Source organism: Indicator indicator, chromosome 1, assembly GCF_027791375.1.
Source record: "Indicator indicator isolate 239-I01 chromosome 1, UM_Iind_1.1, whole genome shotgun sequence".
Lineage (NCBI taxonomy): Eukaryota > Metazoa > Chordata > Aves > Piciformes > Indicatoridae > Indicator > Indicator indicator.
This window is the reverse complement of record NC_072010.1, coordinates 14,530,435-14,553,692: the sequence shown is the minus strand read 5'-3', so window position 1 is coordinate 14,553,692 and position 23,258 is coordinate 14,530,435. Positions and strand designations below refer to the sequence as shown.

General features: G+C 38.2%; 1 protein-coding gene across 1 annotated transcript in view; it reads right to left on the bottom strand.

The window, feature by feature from the left end:
* ARHGAP42 (Rho GTPase activating protein 42) overlaps positions 1–23,258 on the bottom strand; it is a 161,653-nt gene that overhangs the window by 89,190 nt on the left and 49,205 nt on the right. Inside the window, exon 3 of the mRNA XM_054400380.1 lies at positions 15,922–15,983. Within this exon, the coding sequence (XP_054256355.1) occupies positions 15,922–15,983 (62 nt within the window). The remainder of the gene's footprint in view (positions 1–15,921; positions 15,984–23,258) is intronic.

Genomic DNA, 23,258 nt, shown 5'->3' with positions numbered 1-23,258 from the left:
AAAAACTTAATTTGTCAGAATTCCTGAAACCGAATGTAAATATGCTTTTCTCAACAAAACTGAAAGCTAGAGTATGGGTGCCTTTCTTCTAGACAGAAGCTGGAGACATCAAGGCAGATAAACAAGCTGTTCTTCATGCAACACAACAAGACTTCTAAAAACAGATCGAGTTTCATTGCCTGAATGCCATCAGCAACTTCTGAGCCCAAAATAACAACAAACACCCCAAAACGGTAACTGAAACAAACTTGAAAACCTCAGTGAGAGATAAAAGTAAGTAAATTAACTTGAAGAAGCCAAGATGTTGAGAGAAATACTAGAGCTAGAATTTTGGTTCTGTATTTTCCAATGGCCAGAAATGGCTGTATTTCATGTAGTGGTTCCTTTGTTTTATTTTCTTTAAAGAAGAAAACAAAAAGTAGCCAGCTGCAGAAGTCTCCATAGATATTTAGGCTTCTAAATACTAAAATTAATCTACTTAGAGTCTCACACAAAATGGTGTTGGGAAAATATCATGACTAATGAAGTTACTGCCAAATTCAACCGGAAAAGCAGGTATTTGTTACCGGTTGTCCAACTTCCAACTCTTCCCCTTTTCCCCCCATAATCCTTACCTCAAAAAAGAAAAAGTGGAAGTCTTCTTGATAAATGGACTGTATTCCTAACCCATTATTCTGAATCTTTGAAATAAGTTACTCAACATTACTTAACGATTTGATTAACCATGGTTCAGGCTAATGAGGACACAGTCACAGAGTAATAAAAAATACTTACTCTGTTTCTATACTACATTTTTCAACACTTGGCTCAATCTCAGTTTGTGTCTTAGACACTTCTATTTTCCTTGGCAAAGTATTTCACAATGTGGCTCATCGTGAGGAAGTTTTCCTGACATTCAGCCTAAATTCTCTCACAATTTCTTCCTGTCAGATGATTGCCTCTTCTTAGCTAGATGACGTCAGCAGTATACACACTTCCCACACAAAGAAACGTAAGTTCAGCTAATAATGTACAAATGGTGAAATTAAAGGAACTTACGCAGAAAAATGCAAATGAGACCATGGGAAAAGAGCCATATCAGATCCTCAGCTCATTATTTCATCACCTTATTGCTTTGACACTTAACAGCTTCTTAAAATGCCTAACCAATAGTATGAGGATAAATATAGAAACAGAGAGGCAGGTAAGTTCCATGTACATTTTCCATACATATGCTTAGGTATCTACAATCTTTCAAACAATTACTCAAACTCTGTTAATGTTTAATCTAGAATCATAAATACACTACCTTTTTTTTCAATACACATATAAAAATCTTGCCTTGCTATGAATCCGAGTCAAAATTTAGAAAGCTATTTTTTTGCTTTTTAACTTCTACCAACATCAAAGCATTAACGTATTTCTGTTATTGTGATTTGTTGGGCTTATCAGAACACCAAAAACGCTTGTGAAGGATATACAAACGACTTGCACACAATTTACGAAAGTACTTTTGACACACTACTAGTAGCTTGTGTAAGTTACAGCCAGTGTAAATGCACAGCCACCTGTCAATTGTCTGTCATTTTAATACAAATGTTATCAACTACTAAAACGTCATTGCTACTAAACGGAGACCAGCAAACTTACTTAATAGTTAGGGCAGGGAAAACAGTATTAGATTTTAGGTGCTACTATCCCCATCAGATTTATAAGTTGATTTGGAAACTGAACTTTCCAAATTACAGCAGATAATTACACTATCCACAGAGACTTCAGAACTCTGACGTTAAAAGTGGCTTAGGTATTTAGAGATGGTTTGTAGTACTTTATGTGAAATCTGTGCTGGCTACAAAATTGATTGCCAAAAATGTGGTGAGGTCAAAAGCTTCAAAATATGACAAAGAAAGGGTCATACATAGCTGAGCACAACGCAAGGATACATGGGGCTGTGAACTCATCAACAATCTTTCTCCTTTCCGTATTTATTTTGCAATTCCCATTTATTGAGTCCTGTTTCAAATTACACAGTGACAGCTTGACAGGTAAGGTGAATACTTTTGACGGAAGTGGTCTTGAATATTGATCTACTTACTTTTTCAGCAGTCCATGCAATCACTTCTCTGTAAGGTTAAAATGCTTTATCAGTGGCTACAGGGACTAAGCAACTATTTATGCACCAGTTTATTAGCAGTCATGTAATAACTTCCTGCTGCACTTGGTGAAGCTGAGAATTGCTTGAGCAGCCAGGTAGGGTTGTGCTGGTACTACAGCTGCGCCCCACAGTCATTATTTGTGACCAATCTGTGTTACCTTCCAGTATGAAAATTAATTTTCATCTTCACAGGCACTGCATGCCTCCATGGGTCAATTCCAGTAACTGCAAATGTGGGGTTAATAGCTACTAACCTCTACTATCTGTTACTATTAGGAATCACTTTGCGTTATATTCTGCAGCTGCTGTGAAATAAAGCACTGAGAAAGGGAGTCTGACAGTTAAACGCTGTGTCTGGTTCTTAATTCAAGAGCTATGGCAGTATCCAAACAATCCACTGTTCCTTATCTTTCCAATACCAACAAAACCAAATCCACAAAAATCCTTGTTGAAAAAAAAGAAAAAGTTGATGTTGAGGAAACCAGCTCTTCAAAGAGATGAATGTAATTGGGAGTTGTATTTTGTTTTAACAACTACTTCATGAATGAACATGTCCAGGCATAAAGCCAAAATCAGCTGAGCTGTTTGTAATGGTACTATGCCCAGGAACTGTTAACTCAGAGATTGGAACTATGCATCCTTTCAGGAAACAAAAGCACGTGTATGAACATTTACGGCATTTTCTGAGGAAAAGTAAGTTAGCAATAGATTTGAACAATTCAGAGATAAATGAACTTTTATAACTACAGGATACATAGAAAATCATTCAATATTTCCATGTTATCGACAACATTAACCATCTGTGTTCACATCAGCACTCTGCTATCTCAACCAAAACTTAAAGGCTAAATGAGAAACACACTGCGTAGCTGTTCATGGTAATTTCTTGCAACCACAGGAAAAGGTTGTGATCTTCCTTTAAAAAAACAGGCATAATGATAAATAAGCTAGTATGAAAAGACAAAATATGTAGTTAGAGAAAAATTTAAGCATATTTCATACTGTGCAATACAATTCTATCACTGCATACATGCAAAGTTTTAACCATAGCTGACACAGAAAAATATTCAGAGGATATTCTAGCCTTAAATCCTGAATTATAATTTAGGAGGTTCTGCCAACTGTCAGGTCAAAGTTCAAAATGAACATGTTGGGAACAGCACACCATTAGAAGAGGGATGCAGGACATTGTATGACACATCACAAGACGTTCTGAGTAAAAGGGCTAGAAGTAGAACCAGATACAGGTTTTCTAGTCTTTTTTTCTGCTCTTATGCAAATATGACTAACAACATAAATTAATTTAGAAAGGTCTCATTTAGCTTGTAAAAAGATCTCTACATAGTATAAGAGCCAGCTTAGGAGAAAAGAAAGGTCTAGTGTACTTTCTTTAATAATAGCATTTTACTGAAAGGTACCCAAGCAAGCAGCTCTCATAGCATTTTCATCTTTAAGTCTACCAAAATGCGTGACCCTGTCATTCAAAACTTTCCATAGGACCACATATCATGGCTTCCAGACTTCTGCTATAATTTCCTTTTAGCACCAGAAAATAACCTTTTTTCTTGACCGCAACTAGTTGTAACAGCAGGGCTAAGACAAGCATTGCATGAAGAAATAGATTTGCATGGTCATGGTAGCTTAAGTAGGTTTTGCATGCATGATACTGCATTGCTTCTTCAAGTTCTTTTTGACCTCTTCGTTGGCCCTCTGTTGTTGTGACTCTGAAACAGCCTCTGGCAAAATGGTTGAAAAAATAACCAGTAAAAATTGTTTGCTTTGCTTTTAGCCAGGCCAGTTCTCTGAAGTGGCCACATAATACACTGGCACTTCTGCTAAAAAAACAGGCAAAACTGTTAATCTGTTTCAGTTTTAGTTGAGTGTAAAAACACTTTTATGGGGAGATGCTCTGAAGAAAGTTTGTCAAAGTAACAATCAAACAGTAACTGGAGCTTCTAAAGAATTTGAAAAGAATAAAAACAATCTAAGTGTTCTTCAAAACTTACACCAACATCCTAATAAGAACACTTCAAATAAAACATCTTTTTGTTTAACACAGCTATAGGCCCATGTAGATTATACAGGCTCCCCATGGGAGAATATCTTCCTTTCTTCAGAAGGTGGGATTTTTTGTTTGTGTTTGTTTATTTCAAATAAAGGTTTTTTTTTAATACATACTCTTTGGCACATAACTTGCTTGTGTTGTTACCCATTTTTAGTTGTATTTCCAAGGACACTGAATATAGGGGTTTCAAACTGCCCTGGAGACCAGGCTAAATGAAAAAAAATAAGTCAAAACCAAGTTCTGTGTAGGAAACTACCTGTTCTCATACTACAGGGAGAAGTTCAGATAAATTCAGAATCATTAAAAAAAAAAAAATCAAATGAGCAGTAGATTGTCAGGTAACAGCATGTTCTGACATTATTACAGACTAGTAATTGGTAAAGTACACAGCCTCTGCTACAAGCTACTCCATTCCCTCCTGCAGTCACAAATTAAGTGTATGAAACTTTAAAGTGATAAGGTTGGCTGATCCAGCAAAATTCAAATTCTTTTAAAACAGTAATTTAAAAGTGGAAATATCTTTCTTTTCTCTGTCAACAAACCATCTGAGAAGACATTCAAGTTACTGTGTTGAAAGCCAAAGTACCTACAAGCTGAAATAGCAACTACCTGCAATTCTGTGAAGACAATGTCATTAAAATAGACTCCTTCCAGCCATGCTTCCCAGTGAATGCCTCTCAAATCACTTTGGGAAGTTGCTGTCCTGTAATGCAAGATTACATCATTAATGTAATAGCGGCAAAACAGAGGGAACGTGGAATGAATACATGAAATCAAAACAATCAAAATAGATTTATAAAATGAGAAGTAGCAAGTGCCTTTTCAAATAACCCCCCACTCTGCACTTTTACTGAAGGGAGGATTTCATCTGTCTGTCTGAACATGAGCCAGCAGTGTGCCCATGTGGCCAAGAAGACCAATGGCATCCTGGCCTGCATCAGGAATAGTGTGGCCAGCAGGAGCAGGGAAGTCATTCTGCCCCTGTACTCAGCTCTGGTTAGGCCTCACCTTGAGTACTGTGTCCAGTTCTGGGCTCCTCAATTTAAGAAGGACTTCGAGACACTTGAACATGTCCAGAGAAGGGCAACGAGGCTGGTGAGAGGTCTCAAGCACAAGCCCTGTGAGGAGAGGCTGAGGGAGCTGGGGTTGTTTAGCCTAGAGAAGAGGAAGCTCAGGGGAGACCTTATTGCTCTCTACAACTACCAGAAAGGAGGTTGTAGCCAGGTGGGGGTTGGTCTCTTTTCCCAGGCAACCGGCACCAGAACAAGAGGACACAGTCTCAAGCTGTGCCAGGGCAAGGTGAAGAGAAAGTCATTCACAGAAAGAGTGATCTGCCATTGGAATGTGCAGCCCAGGGAGGTGGTGGAGTCACCATCCCTGGAGGTGTTCAAAAAAGGATTGGACATGGCACTTGAAGCCATGGTTTAGTTAGTCATGAGGTGCTGGGTGATAGGTTGGACTTGATGAACTCTGAGGTCTTTTTCAACCTTGTTGATTCTATGATTCTCTAAATGATACTCTTCAAAACTGGGAATGGGAAGCCATCTCGTTTTGTGAATGTTCTCTCCTAACTGAAAAACATTGCAAAGGAAACCAGAAATTTTCAGAAGTTTTACTGTTTTACTTACTGGGTTTTGATAATCACTTCTTATTCTAATTGCGGTCACTGCAGATTAATCAATTAAGAACTACAAAGTACATTACTAAGGCACCAAGCCAGCTCACCAGGACACCGTAAAAATCATAGGCCTGTTTACAACAAGCTGTTAAGTCTTTTAATAGGATGCTTCACAGACCAAAGATTAAAGACCCCATGTAATCATTTTATATTGTAATAAGAAGCAATCATCCCACCCACTTTACTAAGTCTTTGTATGAAGGAATGGTAAGAAATGTTAAGAAGTACTCTAAATAGGGGCTAGAGCTAGTGAACCTACGTATCTCATTCCACTCCCCTTTCCTTTCCTCTTGAACAATCATTGCAGGTCCCGCTTACAGTGACTTGGCTGCATGAAGACAGACAACTGCTCCCTGCTTGATGCCAGCTAACCAGCCAACACAAGCCAGCACTGATCAGTGTGACAGATCAACACTTTCACACCTCTAAAAATAGTCACATTGCTTTCTTCCTCAACTGCTAGGTTCAAAAAGCAATGGAATTACGTAGGACCAAGCTGAATAGGACAGGGTGCAAACAGCTCTTACACATGCCATGGTTCTTCACTATGAACTAGTTGCAAGTAGCATCTAATGAGATCAGTTTGGTCTTTTAAATATTATTATAATCAAATGTCACAGGATCACTTGATTTTTTTTGCTTCATTTCTACACAAATAATGGAACAAATTATATTTAAATAATGAAAATATGAGAATTAGAACAATACTTTAAACAAATCAAGAATTTACCAAGTGTAAAACTGAAAAGTAACACTAACAGGTCTTCATGTATTCCTAGACCTTATCATTGAACAAAATTATGGAAGATGGCAAAGCGTCATCTAGAAGAGTCAGCTAATGTTTTCCACTATGAGCACATTTTATCTCCAAAGTGTCTGGCCTAGTATGTGGGGTTTTTGGGGGGAAAATTCAGAAATGTTCATGCATATATACAGATGTTAGATATTGAACTACCTTAATGACAACAGAACATGAACTACTTACTTTTATTAGTCTGTATTTTTATTTTTAATTGAGCAGAAATGCTAAGAAACATTTATTGCATGCATATGTTTTTGTACTCGAGTGATGAAGAGAAAACAAAGAGGACTCCTGCTAGCTCAAGACAGAGCAAGGAGGAAAACTGCATTGTGAGTCCTCCCTCAACAAGAACACCCCAAAGGATTACATTGCAGACCTGCTCTCTAGGAAGCCTGCATGAGAGAAACATGCCTATCACTTCTTGATTGTTTTTATACGGTCATAGTGGTCAGAGCTTACACTTGTAGGCAAGTGACAATATAGTTCTAATACGTTTTTGATAGCAATTATACCAAAGGACTTATTATCTTCTTGTGTGCACTGAAGTGAGGGGAAGGAGCTGACAAAGTCAGGGCCAAAGGAATTATTGTTCCAGATGGATAACTTCTTCAATTATGTTCACTATAAAATCACAAATACTTGTACCAACAAACAGGGAAGACTGGACATTTTCTTAAAGAGTCCAAAAAATACAAATATGCAATTAATACGAATAACTCCCCCCCCCCCCCATTTTTCTAGGTGTTGCTGAACTCCACTTGAGTTACCTCCCAATTTTTATGTTGATAGTAGTAGGGACAGAAAGATAACTTAGTCTTGGGATAGAAACCTGGTTCTGAAAACCATTCATTACAGTTTTCTGTAGCACAGTTTCTCCAAACATTCCAGGGCTAGAATACAGCTGAAATGTGTTCTGCAAAAGCTTCAACAAAGTAGTATTACATACCTTAAAAGTGAGAATTCACATTCTCTAATGTAAAAGAATCAGAAATATTTTTCTCCAAAACAGACTAATGAAAAGCATAAGCAAAAATCATTCTATAAACTAAAATGAATGGAATAAATTAGTATCTTGTACAAAAAACTGAAGTCACCTAAAGTAACCATCTAGAAGGTAATAAATCCACATGTGTCCTGAAAAGAAACACGCATATGTTGCCAGTAAATTACTTTACAAGCATCTTCTTAAGGCTGACAGTACTGAAAAGTTTCCATTTCTCTCCACAAACTCCATAATATGAGTCTAGATTGGAAAAATATAGATGACTACAGTTTACATGCAAACATACGTTAGGCAAATTTCACCTGTACAGGCAAAACCTACTCTTCTCAATTTGGGACAAATTCCAGGAGGATGAAAAGGAAGCAAGATGACAGCAAGGCTGAAGATACTCTTGTAATCTCTCTAAACTAGGAAGTATCCATCGTTTCTCCATAGACTTCCAGGACCAATTTACAGTAAATAGGGATGAAGCAGCAACCACTAGTTGCTGAACTCAGAGGCACAGCTGTCCTTAAATGTTGTAGATTTGGTTTTCCTAGAGAAAAGCAATTTTCTGAGCTTTTAAAGGTAACATTTCCCTAAACTAGTCTTTTAGATCCCAAATTCCCTTGCATGGAAGGCAAAGGACAACTAGGATGCAATTTGCCCTAGTTTGCAGGCCTTTCCTGTCTACGTAAGGCATGAAAAAGTTATGCTGCTGGTGACATGGAGATTTGGCATCAATACTTCTACCCTGCATACAGAAGTAATTCCCTAGTAATGCACTCAGTAACAGTAGAACAAAGGGTAAGGTGTTTTTTCTTTTGTAGTTTTCACTCATTTCTCAGTATTTGCAAATGGCTTAGATCAGGAAGTAGAACAGAACAGTCTCCAATAGAAGGAAATGGTTGAACTGGGTAGCAAGAAGGGTTATAGTGACAGAAATGTTTAGTTATATTTGAAACAAAACTTGGATTTTTTTTTTCTGGTTTGTTCTTAGAACAACTGACAATTGTATCAACAAGAGAAAGAAAGAAAAATGTCATTTCAAGGGCTGAAGTGCTAACCTGTTACTGAGGTCTAGTAGGTCTGAAATGCCAAAAATTCTAAAGGGTGATGAGATATGTCATTACAATTAATGAATCCCAGGCCTTCAAACAACATTGATCTAGTTTATTTGAACTAAAGCTACTCAAAGAGTCCTCCTTGCAGACAGTCTCTTCTAATCTTCAGCTTCTAGATGTGTAGCCTTCCTTGTTGCCTTACCTCTGTATCTTTTCTAGTCTAAATAACGCTTTCTGACCAGAAATGGATTAAAAATATTTAAAATGGGAATTCAATAAAAAGATTTATGAAGGCATGTGATTTGTTTTCAGTAATTTTCCCAGTGATTTCTAAAACTTAGCTTGACTGCCAGTGGACAGTAAGCTGGTTGTACAAAAAGTAAAAATTGACAAAGCCGTTCAAAACAGTATTTTCCTATCTTGCAGGACTCCATTTATCAAAGACAGCGATTTTTTTCCTGCAATTAATATCAAGTATGTAGCATACTACACCTGACGTAGGAGGAAGAAAATCATAAATCACACACAGAATCAGTAAGGTTGGAAAAGACCTCAAGGATCATCAAAGTCCAACCTGTCACCCAAGACCTCATGACTACTAAACCAGGGCACCAAGTGCCATGTCCAATCCCCTCTTGAACACCTCCAGGGATGGTGACTCCACCACCTCCCTGGGCAGCACATTCCAATGGCTAACAATTCTCCCCATGAAGAACTTTCTCTTCACCTCAAGCCTAAACTTCCCCTGCTGTAGCTTGATACTGTCCCCTCTTATTCTGGTGCTGGTTGCCTGGGAGAAGAGACCAACCCCCACCTGGCTACAACCTCCCTTCAGGTAGTTGTAGACAGCAATGAGATCACCCCTGAGCCTCCTCTTCTCCAGGCTAAACAATCCCAGCTCCCTCAGCCTTTCCTCACAGGGCCTGTGCTCGAGGCCTCTCACCAGAATGAATAAATGTAAAACTGTTTATAAAAAAACCAAAGCCATTCCATCCTGATTTACAACTCTCTATTCAATAGAAAGCTCAGTTAGCCAGCAAATTGGTATTTCCAAATTACTACACGGATGCACAAATTGAGAAAGTCTTTCCAAAGCAGTCAGGTTAACACCACATGCTGTTGAAATTGCTTGATGGGATAAGGGAAAAGAACAGCCCCAAAAAAAACAGTTTTGAGTTGCTTGAATTAATTCAAAACAGTGAATATAGAGGTGGGATGGGGAGGGGAAGGAAATGGGTGCGTGGGTGCGTCAACACAAATCCACACAAAAAAAAAACAGTCCTAACTGCAAAGAGAAGAAACACTTTTATTTGCAGTGTTGTTGCTTCATTGGTCGTAATATGCCTACAAGACAGCCTCCTTGCCAAAGAGATTAATTTAAATGCCAGAATTGGTATGTGAGGTGATGAGCACTAAAAGCAGTCATCAACTACACCAAAACACCATCGTACACTATTTTTTGTCATTGTAAGAAAACGCCCATGTGAAACAAAATGCCAGGTCTATGCTCTGAAGTCTCAAGATGCTAGTATACGTGATGTTATGATTTCTCCCATTTATAAGTTGGGATGAAAGACTGATTATTCTTCTGATGTAATCTGTAACCCACTTCACATCATACGGAAAAGGTTAATTTTGCTCAACAACATGCTGTGTCCTTCAGCATCTGATTTTATGTACCATTCCATGGATAGCTGTTCATTTATTTTCTTAAAGTGCCCCTTTTGAAACTGAATATTTTGATGCTTTCCCTGGAAGCAGATAGCATCAGACCCCTTCTGTGAGGGCAAATAGACAATGAGAACATCCAGTTAATACAAAATAAGTCCACAACAATGGGATACTTTCTGAAGCATGAATATCATGAGATACAAAGAGACAGATGTTAGAAAGAAAAATATTCATTGAGCATAGCATGCAAATATCCACTTCAGAATTTTTGCACTATCCCCAATGTATTTAATACTGGTCAGAAATTCGAAGTTATCATATGCATCTCACTGATTCACAGTGCCAGAGAAAAGATCTGGGACCATTTATCACTTGCCAGCAACCCATAAAAACTTGCAAAAATAGCAAGGAATTCAACAGTTAAAAGGCCCATTTAATTTCAGGATTTAGCAAACTTTCAGAAATAATCAGGGAGTTACATTTAAGATAACATAACACTCAAGAAAAAATATTCATTGCTTCAAATTAATAGAGGCTATCAAGGAAGAGGAAATCAGTAGCATGAACCAATTCATCTATGCTTATGTCAACACAGCATAATTCTATGAAAGGAAAAGGAAATAGCATTTTTTATCACTCCCAGTACATTTCTGTTTCTTATAAAGTTTACTAACAATATGAAATGAATAGGAAACATAAATAATGCATGAATGTCTAAAATAAAATAGCATATCACTTGTTTAACAGAAACGATGTAAATTCAGCAAGAGCTGAAGAAAATTATTTCAAGTAAGCTCCCTTGATACAGATCCAAATATTCACACAAAATTAAATTATAGCATCTCTACTGTTCCCTAATAATCACTGGGAAAGAGAGGTCATTATTTTACATTCCCTGGTGGCTTGTTGCTGAAATCACTGGGGATGAATCTCACTGTTGATCCTATTTACACTTACTTGTAAAACCCAGGAGTCAGAGATGTTTCGTTAGTTTTGGTTTTTTTAATGTACCATTTACCAAGAGCATCATTACATTGACATCACCATGCAATGACACATATCAGGCCAAAGGCTGTATATAATTTAAAAATGAATTATGAATTACTTATGAATTACTTTTTCATTGATTTGCTTTTTAAGAGGAAATATTTGGTGCACAACCTCTAGCATTTTATGACCAGTCATCAATTTTTTAGCATCAAGAACTAAAAGACGAAGATAAAAGAAACTGACTTACAATGATAATCATATTATTGCTGCTGCCAATAATAATGGCTGCAAAGATTTAGACAACAGGTTATTTATATGATACATATAAATAAAACCACACACTTCACTGGTTTTCCAGCAATACTGTTCATAATATCTTGCTTCATTACATTCTTCAAGAGAAAACAAAAAACAAGCTCCTTTTCTTTCCCTATGCAAGAAGGACAGATGACTTACTAAGCACCCCTCAGACTACTTCCTTAACCACTGAAAACGATGTATATCTTAGCAGGCTAGTACTCCAACACTCTGCATTCACCAAAGCAAAAAATATAATTTCACGTATAAAGAATTTAATTACTAAACTGGTGTTATGAATATATATTTTTCATATTCAAATCTGATTTATACACTCATATGCATGCTCATAAATTAATAACATAAAATTCAAGGCAAGGAAACAAGATCATTAGCTGGTGAGTAAAATTAACATCTGGCATTCCCCATTCTTTTACATCCAGCATTTACTGATTTAATACTGTCTTTTATTGTCACACACTTCAAGAATTAGAGGGAAGCCGTAAATGGCATGATGAAGTGTATCTATAAATAGTCTCAACACCAACTAGCTGGTTTTCTCCAATATTTCTTCTTCAAAATATCATAAGGAACAAGCTGGGTGTTTCTGGTTGGTGGTTTGCTGGGTTTTGGGGTTTTTTTTGCTGTTCTTTTGTTTTGTTTTAAAAAACAAACACTTTTGAAAGTTTTGTCTTCTTATGCAGAAGGAAATCAAATTCTAAAAGACCTGCAGCCCTTGTCATGGTAGGGCCATGACAGGGCCCAGTACAAACCCAGACAGGCCTTAAGATGTCTAGACATCTTTCTCTCCCCTCCTTCCGGCAGAAAACAGGGCGACACAGGAAAAAGGACCAAAGGTGACAGGACTCCTGCCTGTCTGGTAAACGAGATGTTTATCTGGGGTGACAGAACATAAGCTGACCACTGCTCCCCAGAAACAAGGTCCTTGTTTCTGCCTTTTATGGTTATAGCCTGCTAGAACGTCTTTCCATTGGGCAGCTATAGGTTAGCTTCAGTGCCTCATTGGACCAATCGATCTCTGGCAAGATCTATATATACAAGTGACTTGGTCGTCACCCTTGCCTTGCCTTGCCTTGCTCAAACCTCACTTCAAGCCTACTTGGACCCGTCTCGTAGAAGCTGCCTCGAGTTGCCCTGCCCTGCCTTGAGTGCCTGGTCCAGAACCTAGGATAAAGCCATGAGCCATACACGTGTAAGCTGGAGAAGCCACAAGCCTAGAAGCCAGATCTGCCTAGCCTGCTTCCCCTTGCCATTAGAATGGTGCTGTGCCTCAGTTTACCCAGGAACCAAGCAAGCACCCATCGCAAAGAGGGTCGTTAACTGCCCATCGTTCGCTGAAGCCAGGCCAGCCTGGGACCATGCGGTAAACATTTTCTGCTGGCAATCTGCCGTGCCCGCACCTTACAAGAGTGCCCCAAAGCTAACACAGCAGCAGCAGCAGCAGCATCCCTGTGTGGGTAAAACCAGCTGTGAGTAATTAGTTCATTGCCCTTTGGGTTTAAAGATTCTTACCGAGCCTCCCCCCTGCCGTAATCGAGTGCTATCTGCTCCCAGGGACTTTCTCTTTCCAAGTTTTTGCCTCCTAATTTGCATAGAATAGTTTGTATTATGCCCTAAGACTGCATATTCTCATTGTAAATATATATTCCAACCATACAACGATCCTATTCAGCGAGTTTTGGCATATTTTTATTAATAAAGGGTTACTATTGTTATTAATACCTGTTTGCCATATCATTTATTATTGTTGTGAGGGTAATTAATAAATAATTCCCCCCTCAACCACAACAGCCCTGTCTCAAGATTTCCAGTCAGCTGACGACTTTTTCTAAAATCATCATAGATTTGCAAGTTGCCTGTCCTGAAGTGCTTCCAGCAGGGAAATCAAAGGGTATGCATGATGCTCAAGACTTCCCCAGAAATAAGCAAAGAAAGGTTTTGAACATTAAATCATAAGCTTGTCAAACAGAAAACTCTTATTATTAGCAATCTGTTCAGCGTATTGCATGGCACACTGATCCTCACAGGGATCTCTGGATTCTATAATGGCATGCAGGAAACTATAGTAAGAGAATTCAAGAATAAAAAGTCTGTTTGACAATGGCGGCACTTTCTTTAATTCTGATAATAATCAAATAAATTCCACCAATAGTCAGATCAAACTTTTTAATAAAAGAAATTCTAGGTTTGCTGAATTTTCTTATTCAAACATCACTAATCCTGATAACTGTATGTCCTTGATGTTCTCAGCATGAGCATTCAGCTTGAAGCACAAGCAAAAAGGGGCTGTTTTAAACTCAGCAAAAACTCAGCAAAAAACCTGCAAGTGTTTCCCATCACAAGGAGCCTCTCGACACATGAATAGTATTTGCCACTTTGTTTATAATGATTTGATGACTGCATTTTACTAAACTTACAGATACTTCTAAAATATTTTTCCATGAGACTGAAATCTCACCCAAGTCTCTGATCCTGCACTGGGATCAAAAAGCAGAGCTATACATACATACAATCCATGTGTTACCACTGAAATCACATCAAAATAGAAAAAAAAGTATCTGTCTACCTGACTGATCTTTTTTCACTTAATAAAATTAATAGGTTTTCCCCATTTTACTCTCCTGGCCTTTCTATAAGACAAAAAGTGAAACTTTATTTAGAAAGATCAAATAATAATCCATAAAGAGAGTCAGAAACTTCTGAAAAAGTGAGCAACTCCTTTGAAGAAACAGAAAAAGAAAATAAGAAGATAAAGGGAAATTATGTATACAGAGATTTATAGAATTCATAGATTCATAGAATGGTTTAGGCTGGAAGGGGACCTTAAGGATCATCTAATTGCAACCCCCCCACAATGGGCAGGGACACCATCCACTGAACCAGATTGATCAAGGCCTCATTAAACTTGGCCTTGAACACTTCTAAGGAGGAGATATCCACAACATCCCTGGGCAACCTGTTCCAGTGTCTCACCATCCTCACTCTAAAGAATTTCTTCCTAATATCCTGTCTAAATGTACTGTCCTCAAGCTTCAATCCATTCCCTCTTGACATATCACTACAAGCCCTTGTAAAAAGTCCCTTCCCAGCCTTCTTGTAGTCTCCTTTCAGGTACTGGAAGGCTGCTATAAAGTCTCCCTGGAGCCTTCTTTTCTCCAGGCTGAACAGGCCCAACTCTCACAGCCCCTTCCCACTGGGGAAATGTTCCATCCCTGTGATTATCCTTGTGACCCTCCTCTGGACCCACTCCAGGTTAAAAGAGATTACAATTTAAACATTATGAAAGACTAACCAGTTTAAAAAATAATTCACCTATTCATTGTCTTTCCATTTTCTAATAGATAGCTCAGGATGATCTTTAACCTGAACTGAAAAACTATTAAATTGAAACATTGTTTAAGTAATTAAGTGTTCTAGTAAACATTGTTTAAGTAATTAAGTGTTCTAGTAAATATTTTTTAAGTTGGTAAGTAGAGAACAGTCACCTCACTCTTTCATCTACCCAGAAAAAAACCAAAAATGTGCATGAAGCAAAAGTGTTGTACTTTTATAGGTTTAGGGTTTTGGTGATATTTATTACGTGACTATACCCTATAAATGTTTTTTATTTTGTCACTTTAAAACATTCATGTAAACAGAAATAGCAAGTGACCAGTTCTATGGTTATTTGCTCCTAGGAACAGGAGAATTTTATGTAAGACTCTTCCTGGATTAATAAAGTTTGCTCCAACCTGAGTCAGAACATCCTTTTTTCCACATCCCTAAGTACTCATAAGAGGAAGGAAAACCAGGACAGACATAGTTATTGGAAGGATTTGTTAAATTTTCACAATATTTCAAAATCACTCTACTGAGGTTAATCCTTAACTCTCTTCTTTATACATCAACTTCGAGGACAAAAAAAAAAAGCAGTTTCATTTCCTATGTGGAATTTTTTTTTCAACAATGATTGTACAAGAATACACTTACAACTTCTTTAACAAAGCTAAACCTGACTAAATGAAAGCATACTGGAGACTTGTCAGTATGGAAATAAAAGGAATAAGAATGCTGTAACAAAGGACAAATATGACAAGTTTGAGCTATAATGTATTCTGTAAGAGTTTCTTAGGGCTGGTGAATCTCATTTCTCTTCTTACCACTTATTTAATCATGTTCTTGGATTATGACCGTACAAAATGAGGGCCAATGCAACATATTATTGCCAGCAAACTTACTAGTCGTCTCCTCTCCTCTTCAACAGCAATCAGAAGTCGAGCAAACTCTTTCAGTGACTGGGCTGAAAACAAAAGAAAAAAAAAGAATACACTGGTCAAAATTACATTTTAAGATCAGAGGAGTCCATTATCCGGAAGCTGTAGTGAAAAGATACTGTTCTTGTATAGTACTTCATTGAAATAAGTAGTCATTAAATGTTGCACGGACTGAAGCTAACAGCAGGTCAAGAGCAGGTAAAAAATAAAGGGAAATAACCTGAATCTTAAGTGTCATGTGTATTAAAAAATATTTCTGTTAAAAGAATATCAAACTGATTTTCCTGGAAGGTGTAAAGATCAGTCTCAAAACAAAGAATTCTACAAAGTCACAAAATCTGCTTTCACACACTAGCAGCAGAAAGACACGGCAATGGAGAATACCGAGTTTCTCATATTGAAGTGCGGTAACGTGTTTGCAAGAACTAAAAAAATATTCAGGTGAAAATTTGAAAGTCAACATTTTAGAAAAAACATGTTACTTACGCCAACTGTATACATGTAGCTGCTCTTCATCTTTATGTTTTACAAGGACAAGCTTTCAGGTGATAAGAACAGATGACTGATTGATAAGCTCTGTGTTCTGCTACAAGTGTGAGAGAGTCTTTGCTCAAAACTGCCTTCAAATGTAAGTCAAAGGGCTATAAGGGATGTCAATGGAAACATAATAAAAGAGGGCAAGAAAGGGGGACGCATACCAAAGTCTTAAGGCCTCATGCAAGCAAGAAGTGCAAATCTCTCTAAAAGAATCATAGAATCAGTCCAGGTTGGAAGGGACCACAAGGATCATCTAGTTCCAACCCCCCTGCCATGGGCAGGGACATCTCACATTAGATCAGGCCAGCTACCTCCCTGGGCAACCCATTCCAGGGTCTCTTTCCATTTATATTACTTTCTCAAGGGCATATAGGATATTCATAATTCAGCATCACAGTTCCATAGACAAAAATGCCAAAGAGAAATCATGTGAAATGAAGAGAGAGAAGCAGCTCTTTTTTATTTTCAACATCTAGTGGTATCTGCTGCCAATGACAGGATGCTATATTTCATTGTTTAAAGCTCTGATCTCAGAATGAAGATTCATTAATCCCACAGCTTCTCACAACAAACTTGAAGCAACCTAAATCATCTTCTGAAGAGGAAACAAAACAGGAAACAAAACTTGTAGAATTTCTCACAGGCTTGAAAAAAATCTTCACAGTTAACCAATACATGCTGCTGAGGGTCTGCTAACAGAACTCTTGTCCTCTTAGCTATTTGTCCATTTCTTAAGCATTTTTCCAAAATGTGTTCGTCTTCAGTAAAACAGCTTTATCCCCTCTCAACTCCTGTGAAAGATGTAAAGAAATAACCATGTTTTCTGGAGGATCTGCTATGTTCCAGTACATTGTAAGAGGGAAGTAGTATCTAGCTTGCCTTAACAGCCTTGTCAGCATTCATGAATTGCTGTTTAGTTTCTATACCATACCCAAATCTCATATTTATCCTTTACCACATCTGCACCTTGCAGAGGTCACCCTTGCATTCTTGTTGCTCTCCTTTTACTTTTAGAACTCTTTTGTTCCAATTTCTTCTACAAGATCGTACATTGTCTATTTTTTTTCAACAACAATGCTATACCTGACCTGCGAGTCATTCTTTGCTGACAAATTCTCTTTTCCTTGTTATTATTCAGGAATTCTTCTCTTCAAGTACACTAAGTTAAAAGTACATCCAGTTGCGTCTTGAGGCCTTTTTCTAAATACTTTTCCCTGAGAACACAAACACCAGAAAATTTGGCCACTTTTAAAAAGAAATTTTAGGTCTCCTGCACAAATTTCTGAACTCGAGCCAGTTAAGCTTATCAGTCAAGCCTTTCAGTTACTGATTTTCAGTTACTTACCAGCTCAGCCTTTAACAGAATTATATCAGTATCAAGAACCCAGTTTGCTATTATTTCACTGCATTAAGTCAGTCTCTTAGAGTCAGTTCATAATATCCTGTCAAAACCATTTAAAGAAATAGATTATGAACTATTAAGATATCTGATAAGAAATCAGCTGAATGTTACATGAGAGTATCTACGTACCCATTACAATATCTTAAAAACTAAACAATGAGCCAAACACAAATGGCTAACTATTTGTTTTCACATTGACATCCCTGAAATTTCATAAAAACCTACCCTTGTCTGTAGACAAATGGACAGAGCTATTCCTTGAATGTGTAACAGAGTGATTCTTTGTCCACTATTAAAAAAAGCAATTCATCTTTTCAAATAAACTAGACAAATATATTGTTTGAATTGTATTACCTATTCAAGGAATTAGGATGCACTTCAGAAGAACAGTTGACTTTCTAGTAAAGCCAGCAAGAGAAAATATCTCCAGATTATTTCAAATTGACCAGTGAAATAACTGGTCAATTTAATTCAAGGTGATGCGTTACTGCAGTCTCACGTTAAAGCTCTACTCCCCCTCCTTCTCTCACTTTCTAAACCGTGGAGTCACTTACAATGGCAGAACTATTTCAAAGAGAATTGTAGAGTCATATAGGTTGAAAAAGACCTTTAAGATCACCAAGTCCAACTGTTACCCCAGCACTGCCAGGTCACCACTAAACCATATCCCTAAGCACCACATCTGTACGTCTTTTAAATATGTCTACGGATGGTGACTGCACCACTTCCCTGGGCAGCCTGTTCCAGCACTTTAGCACTCTTTTTGTGAAGAAGTTTTTCTTATCCAACATAAACCTCTTCTGGCACAACTTGAGGCCTCTAACAAGAAGAAATTGTCATTACAATAACTATAACTTTGTAAGGTCAGTTGACTGAGAACCTATTGAAATTTAAGTTTTCTTTTCACATTTCAAGAAAGAACTAGAGGACTTTTATTTTCAAAGTCAAAACTTTTGTTTATGATTTAAATAAAACCAGGACAGAGATAAAACTATAAAAATATATTCTGTAATTATGCAAAACAAGATATTCCTCAATGTTTAACACTAATACAAAGGTTATTACACATTATTATGTGTCACATGTTCAGTGCCTCAGTTAAAGACTGAAAAGTTGTCTTCGTCTTTTCCTCCCCATTGCCTAACCTTTTGGGGGATTATAAAGCTCAAAGTTTCACTAAGAATACAGAACCTACACTCTTCAGCAGCACTAAGACAAACCATTTCCCTGATCCTAGAGACACCGTCATTTACCTTTGTATCAACACTGAGTATGCCTGATGTATCAGTATATATCACTGATCACAGCCCAACACCCACAGCCATCCTTTTTGTACCTGTCAATGCCCATGAAGCCATGAAACACCCTTTCCCAGTTCAGGAGGAGCATGAGGAGAACAAGTGTTATTGTGTATAATGAAAAAGGTACACAGTACACAGACAAGCTCACAACATGGATACCTCTGGTGACCCCACTGGTTCTTCTGTCCTTACATTGGCATTGTAGGATATCAAAATAGGCTTTACTACTGCCAGCTCTTCTACACCAATGAGTATTGCAGTACTTCTGAATCTTTGATGTTACTACATCTTCTTCCCACACAAGCTCCACTCAGTCTGACTTACTTAAAACACAAGGTCTGTCACCAGATAACTTCACCTGTGCTGGAAGCTGTAGTGGAAGGTGGTAAAGGCAAGACAGCCTCTGCTCCTCTTTTCCCAGTGTACACATCCTTTTCCTATAGAACCCTTTGGTTGCAGACAGCTGTCAGCTCTGCCATGGGGACTGAGGTGGGCAGATGGAGGGATACTGTTGTGGGTTGACCCTGGATAGATGCCAGGAACCCACCAAAGCCAATCTATAACTCCCACTCCTCATTTGGACAGGGGAGAGAGAATATAATGAAAGGTTCACGGGTCAAGGACAGGGTGATCATTTAGCAATTACTATCACAAGCAAAGCAGACTGGACTTAGGGAAATTCGTTTAATTCACCCTTCTCTGATGTGATTGGTAATAGTGAGAAATAAAACTAAATCTTAGAACACTTTCCCTTCAGTCCTCCCTTCTTCCTAGGCTCAACTTTACTCCTGAATTCTTTACCTCCTTCCCCACAGCAGCACAGCAGGCTGGGAATAGACATTGTGGTCAGTTCATTACATGTTGTCTCTGCTGCTCCTTTCTCCTCAGAGAGGAAGATTCCCCTCACTCCCAGCTCCAGAATGGGATCCCTCCCACAAGGTGCAGTCCTTCAGGCACAGGCTACTCATTGTGGGTACCCCACATGGGGTCACAAGCTTTGTCTGCAAACCTACCCTGGCATGGACTTCTCTCTCCATGGGTACACAGGTCCTCCCTTTGGGCACATCAAAATCAGCCTGAAATGTCTTATATTACAATTGAATTACTGTGAGTGCTCTTGGGATTATCTGAATTAAGTCATTATGGTGACACTCTGCCACTTGTTCCATATGAGAAAGCTCTAGAAGTCACAGGCTGCAACATCCTGCCTCACTATGAGCCAGTGCCTGGAGCATGTCCTCCTGCTTCCTCACTAGCCTTAGTGTTTGCACAGTTATTTCTCTCCCATTATCAAAGCAGGTTTTTTGTCCCTTCTTAAATATGTTATCAAAAAGCCACTACCCCCATCACTGATGAGCACGGCCTCAGCCAGCACTGGGTCTGTCTTGGAACTGGGTGGTTGTGGTAGGGGGTTGAGAATTCCCCCCCAGCATTGGTATTGGTTCCATAGGACATAAGGGAAGATTCCAACAGCTTCTCACAGAAGCCATCTTGTAATCCCTGCTACCAAAATCTTGCCATACAAACCCAGCATATAGATACAGAGTGCAGAGTTTACCATGAGGAATCCAGCCCCTTGGGGACAGCTCACACAAAGGGCTGCCAGAAATCCATGCCAGGGATCCCTGCCAGACAGCTGGGCAGGGGCATCATTCCCTCCACAATCAAGGCACCTCTCAGGATTTCAGCAGGAACCCGAGGCACAGGGTACCCACACTTAATTCTGGATTTCCAGCTCTCAAGGGAGAAGCAGACAAGATTTCCACAATAATAATTTGAGGTGCTTTTGCATAGTTAAAATTCAGAAGATTTAAAAATCAGAACCATTTGTGTCAGATAAGGCTCACTGCTGTCTGTCAGGAAGCCCAAGAACTACCTGCAGCCCTCATGGCCTCTTCTTAGTTACATGCAACATTTTAATTTCTTTTTCTCGCTTCGCAAATAGAAAAGGGGGAGGGGGAAGAAGAGTCAAATATTTTATGTGCTGATAAGAAAAAAATCTGAAAACACACCAATAATATCAAGTACAACATGTAATCTAACTTACATTAAATATGAAGGTATCTTAAATTATTTTAAAAAAGCATTATTCTTACTCAAGGGTCACTAAGTAAATTGAAGCACTGCCTTAATACTTTATTCCAAGTAATTAGGAGATACTTGCTTACAAAATCCAAATAGTTTTATGGTCTGCTTTTTATTTAAGGGTTATTCAAAGAACTTGCAAGATGGGCTTGGTGTCATGATGGAAATGATGCCTGTGAAAAGCAATGCCCAACCAGTAAAAGCAATTGTATATGTACCCGCTTGTACACTTGTGGTCTCATTAATCACAGTTGAAATAGATTGCCAGCTGCTTTCTCTGAAATTTTCCAAACCCAGCAGTAATTTGATGCAAAATTTCCCTTGTTCAGGAGAAATAGTTGCCATTACTTTCTTAAACAAACAGAAAAACAAACCCAACCAACACTATTTATTTTTAAACGAAAAATCTTTCAATGAATTTGCTTCATAAGGAAGCAAACTAACAATACCAACAGCTTACACTGTAGTGGTGCAGACCAACGTATTTTTTTCCAAAAGATGCATGTGTACCACTTGTTTTTTTATTCCAGCCATACGGTGCAGCCCCAGAAACAGCTATACACGCATAATCAAAAGAGAATTGAAGCATAATGTAGGATTAAATGAATGAGGGAGAAATTAAAAAGGACATTTATTTCTCTGCATTTACAGAATTCTGGTTTACTCTATTAAAATCAAGCCTGTGTTTTATAGGAAAAAAAAATCATGCATTTTCTGTACTCATAAATTTTACGAAATTTTTGTTACATACTTGTATAGAGAATGTAGTATCTTAAAACAGCATGCCCATGAACATCATTCAAGGTAGTCTATCAATAATCAGCTTAATCCTAAAAATCACAGTGTTACTTATACTGTACCAGTAAACATTACATACAACAGGTATGATGACATCTATTTTTAATGAGAAAACAAAAACAATGTTTATGAAACCTGGAAGTAGCACAGTATCACAGTATATCAGAGGTTGGAAGGCACCTCAAGAGATCATCAGGTCCAACCCCCCTGCCAAAGCAGGATCACCTAGGATAGTCCACACAGGAATGCATCCAGGTGGGTTTTGAAAGTCCCTAGAGAAGGAGACTCCACAAACCCCCTGGGCAGCCTGTTCCAGTGCTCTGTCACCCTCACTGTAAAGAAGTTTCTCCTCATGTTGAGGTGAAATCTTCTATGTTCTTAGTTTGATCCCATTGTTCCTTGACCTATCACTGGGTACCACCGAAAACAGCCTGGCCCCCTCCTTCTGACACCCACCCCTCAGTAGTTTTATATGACCAATTCTATATTTAAAGACAAAGTCAAGCTTGGAAGATAATATTCAATCCAAGACAGAATGGGAAGTTAACCAAATGAAAGGCAGAATAAAAATAAAACATTCTTGCCTGTGCAATGGACTGTGGGTTTAACACTTTTGGCAGTTACACTGCAGCCTTAATGTATAAGCAATTTTTAGGTATTCTAAAATACACTAAACAACACTTTAAGCACATGCCACCAATATCTTCAGATACGTGAATGGAAGCATGTAAAAAATACACATACAGAAATATACCATTTGATTTTACAACATCTGGCTGGGTAAGATGTGAAAACGTGCAAGCTTGCTGGACTGTACTGTACATCACTCCCAAAATACTTTGGCAGGAAGGTCAGTCAAGTACATCCTCTCTTTAGAACTGGTCTTACCCAGCACAGACATGCTATAGCAGGCTCTGAATTCACGCTTGAGAACGAATGTCAAATAAAGCCTCCAAGGGAGTTCTTCCTACTAAGTAATACATTACTGAATCAGAATTCAAGGCAGACCTCAGGCCCACAAGGAAATCTCCTACGGATTAACACTTGTTTATGACACTTCAGTGAAAAAGCAGAATAAATGAAAGATCCATGAGTGCTGGGAGAAGAGACTTTCTTTTCCAATTCTAAAAATGCAACTAAACATATTATTAAATAGTTACTAATTTATAGATGTTTCT